The sequence below is a fragment of the Anabrus simplex genome, chromosome 7 (genome assembly GCF_040414725.1).
Source record: "Anabrus simplex isolate iqAnaSimp1 chromosome 7, ASM4041472v1, whole genome shotgun sequence".
Classification (NCBI taxonomy): Eukaryota; Metazoa; Arthropoda; class Insecta; order Orthoptera; family Tettigoniidae; genus Anabrus; species Anabrus simplex.
The window spans coordinates 338,482,554-338,492,560 of record NC_090271.1 but is presented as its reverse complement, the minus strand read 5'-3'; the positions used below and the strand labels follow the sequence as shown (position 1 = coordinate 338,492,560).

Genomic DNA, 10,007 nt, shown 5'->3' with positions numbered 1-10,007 from the left:
CACTTCAAGAGCTTTGGTACATACCACAACTGTCCTGTTAAAAATTATCCAATTTTCATTTGAAGCTGTGAAACCAAATTATTTACTGTTAGGGAAGTTTCAGAGTGACAATCTGGTAAGAAAGTTTGGTCAGTACAGACAGCTTAGTGAATGTAACTACAATGTTACTGCACTTCAAGTTATAGAAAGTGAGAAGAAAATTAGGATTAAGAGTGTTCTGGGCTTGCACTCATCTAGGTATGGAAAAGTGCAGTTTGACTGTAGCCAGTTAGAAATGTCTCATTCCACCAAGACAGATTATATTAGGCTAAATATGGCAGTGATAGAAAAGTTCGACTCACTTTTATCATGTGACATTTCTGATGGGTATTTTGAGATGTCAGGTGTAATATACATTTCTGGGTATGCAGTAAGGGCAATATCCAAAAGGATAAGCTGTGACACATGTTTAGGTCTCCTGCAGTGCAATGAAACAGATGGCCCCTATTCTGAAGAACTTCAGAGAGGTGGGTTAGTGGTGCCATCAGATTGTGTTGTGTGTGTCTTTGTAACAGTGACAGGAATGTTTACCTTGTTGCTGTCTGAAGACTACAAGGAAGACTACCTGGATTGTGGAAATCACAAAGAAGTTATCTTCCCTCTATCCAGAGCTGCTTTAGGGAGAGATGAAAATCAACAGTTCTGGTTTGAACAGAGTAACTGTGGGCATGACAATAATAGTCTAATAGACTGTTTATTGTCCACATTTTGCAACGTCATGTTGAATAATTATAGAAAGCAGATTAAGAACAAGAGTTATGCCAGCAGTGATGATAAAATCAGTGAACGAAGGAAGCTGTCAACACTCCATAAATATTCAGCTTGTGAGTACTGTTCTTTAAAGGGTTTTGTTTTTATGCATGTAAAATGTGTATTTCTAACTTTACTGAGTGCATTTCTTGATGCGTGTGTTTCTTAGTGTCATTTTTCACAGTGTGTATATTTTTGATAACCATCATGTTGGTCTAAGTGCGCTGAATATCATTGAAGTCAATTCAAAGTCGGACACGCCCCCTTTTCTCTCGGCCTCCGCTTGACAGATAGATACAGCGTTGCCAAGCGTACTTTTCCTCTTTATCTGTAGATGGCTCTGTGCTTAAGCGATTCATAGTATGTGTTTCAAAGGTTGCCAGTACGAAACTCGAAGATCGCCGTGGTCGACCGATTCAGCACTAGCCACTAGCGTGTAAATGCACCAAGATAAAGTGTGCGGATAATACTGTACTACATATTACAAGCCATACTTAGAACCTTACCTGAGAAATGTTATTCCTGGTATATTTTTGTTTTTCCGATTCCTGCAAACGTTTGCACAACACGATATCGTAAGAGCTTGAACATCAACTAAATATTAGTATCTCTTTTATGTTTTGGCGTGTCGTACAATGTTTGCATCTGAAAATTCCCGCAGTTTCAATTTTTCGTTCATCGTATTCACTACAATGAACTGTGACAGATGTGACTATAAAAAATAGCATGCGTTCTCGCGCCTATTTACGACAACGCCCCCTATGGTGATTATTGTCACCCCTTGCCTTATTGCTTTAACCTCTTTGGTAATGTTTTGGACAATCATTGACGGTTGATACGGAATAAACCAATCCTGTATCCGTATAACTGTAACCAATAGGATTTGGACATTTTGATTCAGGTCTGTTTTTAAAACTTGGTACTCAGTGGCGGTGGGAACTGTGAAGTGGAAACTGGAAATATTTGTGTTTTTGGTGTTTTGAAACTTATTACAATGGAGGAAAGAAGGTTAGTAATTGCTTCAATTCTGTAACGGTGTTTTATTTGTGGATCATTTTGTATCGTACTAGAAATATGGGAGGGAATTTTTCGGGATGTCTGGACTTTGTGGATGATTAATCATCCAGGATTCAGTGTGACGGTCATGAATTTAAATCTTTATAATTTTTCCCTCTTTTGGATGTTGGGGAGATACTTAGATACCACAGGAGACTTTCACTTGTAGCTAAACCGACCCGATGAGTTTGTAGTCCCCAGAGTTTGGTCGTTTGTTTGGCTTACACCCTCTTTTATCTTTTCCCTGGGTATCGTATTTCTCAGCCTCTATTTTCTCTACCTGTCATTTAGCTTGTTTAACGTTTGTGGCGATTACGAGGCTTCATCTGAGACTGATATTTCCGCCAACCTACTCTATTTTCATCTTTCCCGATCCTGGTCTGTTTTTCCTTTTCTTGTTCTCTGCTTGGTTCATGGCGATACCTTCATTCTTCAGGGTATCGGATGCCATCCTTCTCTTAAGTTTTCTTTTGAACTGCTAATAATTTTATTCTACCCCTTGAATCTACAGTACTATGCTGTCTTCACCTGCTTCTTTTTCCCTTGGAATTGTCTTTGTGTGCAACTTGGTCTTCTGTTCAGTTATTTATTTACTCGAGTCAGAAGCGTACAGTAGAACACTTTTTTTTTGTCTTTACACTACAATTTAGTAACAATGAAACGGAAGGATTTTATACACATATATACCAAACTGGTATTAAATAGTGTTTGCCCAGAAACGAGCAACTGCAATTTCATTTCCTTGTGCCTTGAGTAAATCCTCCTCACTGTAAGAGTGAGGGCGACACGAGCACTAACACGATACTTGGTAGTCTGCACCTCTCTGCATCCACATAGTGGTGATACATCTAATTACCCCCATTTCTCCAGGTTGTCCTTAGACTTTCTAAGACCTGTTCTTAACCTGTTCAGTGATCTCCATTAATTTTACAATACGATGAGTAGCAATCAGGCATACCATGGGCAACAGACTATATTACGATATGTGCTGACGGCAGATCCTTTCATATCCAGAAGCAATTGTAGATGTTATCTGTTCAGTTAAGATCTGGGGAAGTGATTGGACTGGTTCTGTCTTGCCTGAATTTAGGGTCTTTTATCTTTTTTATCATACTGTATTTGTAGTTCAGAGATCAGGAGATCAGGAAGCACTTAATGTTGAATGATGAGGCCTATAAATTGAGATTGTAGATCACATTACTATGTAATAATTCCAGTTCATGTGGAATTGAGATAATTTGGGGAAAAACTCACAAAAAAAGGGATAGAAAGTAATAAAGTGAAAACAAAATGTCTAAAATGGCTGTAGGTATTTCTAAGAATACCTTATCGGGACTGATTTTCTTCTTTTCAATGAGGCCTGTTAAGGATCACGTGCCAATTTCAATTCAGTTCTTCACTTTGTTTTCTCTCCCGCTCCTTCCTTTCATCCTTTCACTATGCTGTTTCCTTCTGTCCTCAGACCACTTCACACCAGGCTTCTTGTTTAATCTTCCTTGAAATCCTTCCATACTTACTACCCTCTTTCTAAAAATTTCTCTCTCCATAGTTTCTTCTTCTCTTATATTATTTCTTTCTACATCTTTCTTAACTTCTTGAATCCATCTAATAGTTGCCTTTTTCTTCTAAAGGTACTTGAAAAACACAGCTCTTGTGAATTGGCAAAAAAGAAAATAACATTCTACATAGAATACCTACAGTACAACTTAACTGCTCTCTGTCATACGGCACAGAAATTATTGCTGAAGAATATCAGAAGAAATAAGTAATATGAAAATTATCCAAAGAAGGAAAAGTTTCCTTCAGGAACTATGGGCTAATTTTACTGTACCTAATTATATTGCATATAGTCACTATACTGCTAGTATTGTCAGATCTTGAATAATAAGAGAAGGGATGCTTGGAAAAAAAATTATAATGAATATTAATAGAAATACTATTACACAAGAGATTTGGTCTGCCATAAGATCCATTAATTTAAGATTATTAAAATTTTATTAGTCAACCTATTCAATACAAATGATATTTGCAAAGTTAGGACTTACATCCTATTAAACTAAGGTCTAAAGGGACATGTTTCGCCCTTTAAAAGGGCATTATCAGCCTTTTTACACTCATGCTAAAGATAAAAATCAGGATCCTGATTGTCAATTTAAGAAAAAAATATAAAATGAGAATAAAAATTAGAATGAATATTATTCAATATGTGCAATCATGAGTTCTTAATTGACAATTAAAATATCATTTAAAATGTTTGCTAAGAAATGGGAGTTGGTACGATAATTACATCAGCAATCTTAAAATGATCTTATAAAACTGAACAAACTAGGCCTTAACCAAATAAATAATAAGAAAGTCTATGGCTAAAGTTGCCGTATCAAGGTTCGTGAAATTCGGCTGGAAGCAACCTGATTTTAAATGTAGAGCATATGGTTAATAGAATCCAATAGCCACTCAAGACAACATAAAACCTCTCTTTGGAAAGTCGTAATGAAACTGTAGTATGGCACATGTAGATTCTAAAGTTGTGTCCAATCAATCCATTAATCTCATATTTTACGAAGTGAGATCACGGTCTCAGTATTTTTGTTGAAGGAGCTGTGAGAAGTTAACTAATAAGTGCCGCTGTACAGATTTTGTCAGCTCGTATACTGATGGTTAAATGGGAACATTCTAACTACAGCCAACACGTAAGAATGTTCCCATTTAACCATCGGTATACGAGCTGACAAAATCTGTACAGCGGCACTTATTAGTAAACTTCTCACAGCTTCTTCAACAAAAATACTGAGACCGCGATCTCACTTTGTAATATATGAGATTAATGGATTGATTGGACACAACTTTAGAATCTACATGTGCCTTACTACAGTTTCATTACGACCTTTCAACGAGAGAGGTTTTATGTTGTCTTGAGTGGCTATTGGATTCTATTAACCATTTGCTCTACATTTAAAATCAGGTTGCTTCCAGCCGAATTTCACGAACTTTGATATGGCAACTTTAGCCGTAGACTTTCTTATTATTTATTTGGTTAAGGCCTAGTTTGTTCAGTTTTATAAGATCATTTTAAGATTACTGATGTAATTATCGTACCAACTCCCATTTCTTCGCGAACATTTTATAATATTTTAATTGTCAATTGTCATTTAAGAACTCATGATTGCACATATTGTATAATATTCATTCTAATTTTTATTCTCATTTTCAATTTTTTTCTTAAATTGACAATCAGGATCCTGATTTTTATCTTTAGCATGAGTGTAAAAAGGCTGATGATGCCCTTTTAAAGGGCGAAACATGTCCCTTTAGACTTTAGTTTAATAGGATGTAAGTCCTAACTTTGCAAATATCATTTGTATTGAATAGGTTGACTAATAAAATTTTAATAATCTCAAATTGATGTACATTTTCAATACGGACCAAATATGAAGTTTGTAACATGTAATAAGATCCATTGGTAACACTCATCATATTCCAAATTGTGAGCTATTATTTCAAGGAGGTATAAATCAGGCTTATTGCACACACACTCCAGATTTTGCTGTCCCAAACTTCATAATAGAACCTCTACGTTAGACTGGTTAGGCCTATAATTAATTGACTTGTTCCACCAGTTAGTTAGCAGGAATTTGTAGTCATGACAAGTAAGAAAATGTAACTCAAAAGCTTTCCAGTCTGTTGAACACACGATTAAATATAAATATTACACCATAACATACCTGTATTTAAAAAAAAACACGTTTTAAAGTAGGAGAGAACATTATCAGATTCTGTCAAATCATACTCAAATATTTAGAATATTTGTTTAGGAACTTGAAATCTGGACATTAATATCTTCCTCCAAAAATTATATAGGCTAACTTAGTTTCCAACAAACTTCATTAATATAACGGTGAAACTTCTCTTTAATAGACGATTATAGCTAAAAACACAAGATCAACAGGAAGCCGCAAGGTATGCCCCACGTGGCTTGTCATAGGGAGACATCTTAATGCTGTAGTGGACATCTTAACACTATACAATGCTCTAGTACTAAGTGGTGGAGCTACTAAGGGGAGTCATAATGTTGTATCTCATTGTTAACATAGCTGAATAAATTAACCTTTTTCTCTGTGGCCATAGAATGTAGAAAAATGATTTTGTAATATGTCAACTCATTTTCAGCATATACTGATCTAGAATAGCTTAATATAAGCTACGAAAGACGTTATGATTTTTAAAAATTATTCCCCAATTTTTCTCTGCAGATCTCTCTATCTCTTAGTCCAACCCTTCGTAAGGGTGTGGTGGCATCACGCGACAATCCTTTTGGTGACCTTCCTCCAGGAGTCTGCTTTGGGCATGGTGACTTGCTTGCTGTAAGCTCATCCTGGTTAAGTTCTTGATCTGGTCCATCCATCGTAGCGGCGCACGTCCTCTAGGTCTTCGGCCTTCGACTTTTCCCTCTATGATAAGTATTTCCATTGCCTCCTGTCTTCTGGCAATATGACCAAAATATCCGAGTTGTTTTTGGTTGATAAGGATCGACAATCTTGTTCTGATGCCGAGCTGTTGCAGGATCGATTCATTAGTACGGTGTGCTGTCCATGGTATTCGCAGTAATCTCCTATAGCACCACATTTCTAGAGCATCAATCCTGCGGCGATCCGCAATCTTCATCGTCCAAGTTTCTGCTGCATAGGTCGCGATAGGGAAGATCAGAGTTCGCATGAGGGTGAGCTTTGTCTTGGAAGTGATGGAGGTGTCCTTCCAGATGCGAGTAAGTTTTGCTGTTGAATTTCTCGCAATTGCAATGCGCTTGCGGATCTCAGGTTCACAGTCTCCAATATTTGTGACAATAGATCCTTGATACTCGAAGCGACTGACAACCTCATAATCTGCAATTCTTGTTATGGCAGGTCTGTTATTAAAACTGTCTACAATCTTCAGTTTGGTCTTTTTATTGTTGATTTCAAGACCATATTCTCTGCTTCGCTCGTCTAGCCTCCGCATGATGGTTTCTAATTCATGATCATTTCATTTTATTATAAAAGATAAACTATTCAAGAAATATCGACCAAAGTAGATTCCTACTACAACAGTATCACAGACATTTGGTAAACATTTCATGGAAATACCCCCAGTAGTTTCTGAGAAAAGGGAGCATTTATTTCAGAAAGTGATTTTGAGTAAATTGCATTTAGAAGTAAAAGTTTCAGTAGGCCTAAAGCTCATCTACTGCAGAGTAGAAGCTTTAAAATCCTCCCCCAAAACAACACTGCATCTTGCGATTGCAGCTCAAGCAGGGTAGCCAAATAATAAAACATAATTTCTCTTCAAAACAGCCTTCTAGAGTGAAGTCCCTGAGATATGTGCAAATCATTGCACCAAAAGGTGTCTTGAAATAGAAGTGCACCAATATATTAAACAAACTATTTAAAATAGTAAATATTACATTATTTGAATGAAACAAATGCCACATTGAACAGAATGTTTCACAAGTTAATAAAATGTAAAAAAGTGAAAATGTCCAAATTTGCCGATTTGGGCCTTTACTACTTCTCTTTAAAACCACTACGAGTTGAGATGGGCGAAAAACGTTTATGCTTGAGAAGGGACTATCTATAGTGAAAATATCTTGTCAAGAAAGTTTAGTACAACATTTTCTCCTGCCCAAGTTGAAGCTCCTGTCAGAATATTTCCATAAGCAAAACAAACATTTGGTGAACCCACCTGCCTTATCAGCATAGGCCTACCAACATATCGCATATTGAAGCAACATTATACAGTGTGGTTCTCTCCCTGTCTACTCCTTCCCTTATGACATAACTAACCACAAACCTCATGTATTCACCACAATTTTCTGTCCCATTAATCCTAGTATAGAGTAAAATCCACTGTGTGTGTGTGTATGTGTGTCACAAAAGTATGATCTCAGTATACACTGATGGCTCTCAAAGCAAATCTGCCATAGGTGCTGCTTTTTATGTTCCTTTTAATAGAATATTTCATAAATATGTGTTGCCAAATGAGGCTTCTATTTCTTAAGGGTTTCGAAAAGTATCCAATCTGTTATTTAAAATTTAAAATAATAAACTTCCTTTTCTATCCATATTGAACTGAGATTACAAAGCTTTTTTAAAAGTTTTAGGGTCCACCTTATTCAATACTATACAATTTCGCTGTGTAGATGTAATTAAAACAGATGTTTATTCAGAACTAATTTCGACGCTATCCTGCATCATTATCAGCTGAACAGAAGCCTTGGAAAACTGGCAATCATATAAATATTATTAACATTAACATTATCACAAATTAAAATCTTATGCTCTTGCAATTAAAATGAATATATATTTAAAAAGATAGTGTTTGTCCTTCCTTTCTCAATAAGTCGCAGAGTTGCGGGTCTGTTGTACCAAATTATAAAACCATGTGCGATCAGGTTCGCTGTAATTATTGTAATTTAAGGTGAATTCAAATTAAAATTCACACACAAAGTTATTAAAATAGTTCTGTTCATAAAACACTTTGTGCTTAATTAAATACACTTCGTAATTCTTCATAGAGTTCAATCATAAAAACAGATTCTGGAAGTTTGTAGTGTCCTTTTTGACAGTATTGTTCTGTGAAGCGAGCCTGATGAGGTGGGAATGTACAAATAAAATCCTTAAGCTATTAACAAGTACTACGTTTTCCAGTTCAAATGCGGAACCGGTGAATAATACGAAATATATTAGTTATGTCTTTTGAGGAAAGGCAAGATAAAAGATCGTGTCCAATAAATCTACACAAATTGTATAATAATGAATACGGTGGACCCTAAAACTTTTTAAAAGCTTTGCAATCTGTTATGCCATCCAGTAATTGGTATATCTTTAATATTAAAACACTGTTATATGATTTGGAACAAAGACAAAACACAACTTTAGTTGGATCCCTGGACACTAATATACCAGGAAATGAACAGGTTGACACCTTAGCCAAAGATGCAGCCTCCAGAAATTGCCTATCCTATCAAATATGGGTTCTGTATACTGATTTTAATCCAGTCATTAAAGAAAGCATCAAACAGGGTTAGATACCTGAGAAGTCAGCACTCCAACCTAATGTATGTGATCGGCTGTGGTATTTCAGGGGTACATATATGCCTCATATAATAACCCTAATCCGCCTCCGATTAAATCACACACTTGCACTCGATTATAAATTTCGATTACACTTAATGGATACTCCAGTGTGTGCTTTTCAACAGTTGAAAGGCATCACCAATCATCTGTTCTTTCAATGCAGAAATTTTGAGAAATAATTCAAGCATTTTTTACAGCTGTTAATTATGCAGCATATAGCATTCCCAACAAGCGTCTATTGCCTAGTATCTAACCCTACACAAGTAATGGTTAAAATAAGGATGATAATAATAATAATAATACAACCTGTGTCTGAAAAGTTCGGTGAATGGTCGCCTAGTTTGTACACAGTGCTAGTTCGGACGATGTGCTCGCGCATATGCATTGCGAGGCATGACATCAAGTGCCCCTTATCGGTTAACTCAACACAGTTAAACAGAGTTGAACGCTGCAACACATCGCACGGAGTCAGTGTGAGGACTCGTGTCATTGCACAATGGAGTCCGAAACGGAGCAACGCGTTAACATGAAGTTTTGCTTCCCCCTAGGCAAAACTGCAACAGAAACACGCAATGTTAGTGAAAGTTTACCACACTCAAGCGTTGAGTAAAAAGTGCGTTTTTGACTGGTTTAAATGCTTTCGAGGTGGAAGGGAAGGTGTTGAGGACGAGGCGCGTTCGGGTCGACCAACCACACGCACATCTCCAGACAACATCGAATGATCGTCGGCTGTCCTTGCGAATGATAGCAGATGATGTGGGTGTAGGCAAGGACAGTGTAAAGACCATTGTTCACGAACATTTGAAAGGCGGAAGATTTGTGCCCGGTTTGTACCTCACAACCTGACAGACGAGCAGAAGCAAAGTCGGATGGAAACTTCGGGAGATTTTATTGACGTTTATGACCAAAATCCTGAGGTGTTGAAAACCTTCATTACAGGAGACGAGTCGTGGTGTTGCCAGTATGATCCGGAGACTGAGACCGCCAATGGCTTGGTGTTAAGTGTCTTCTCCGCCTCCCAAGAAAAGTCGGCGCACGAAGTCCAAGATTAAG

General features: G+C 36.8%; 1 protein-coding gene across 1 annotated transcript in view; it reads left to right on the top strand.

Annotated features, from left to right (window-relative positions):
• Positions 1-1,690: 1,690 nt before the first annotated feature.
• LOC136877626 (protein regulator of cytokinesis 1) overlaps positions 1,691-10,007 on the top strand; it is a 367,851-nt gene continuing 359,534 nt past the window's right edge. The window contains exon 1 of the mRNA XM_067151812.2: positions 1,691-1,797. Within this exon, the coding sequence (XP_067007913.2) occupies positions 1,784-1,797 (14 nt within the window). The 5' untranslated portion in view covers positions 1,691-1,783. The remainder of the gene's footprint in view (positions 1,798-10,007) is intronic.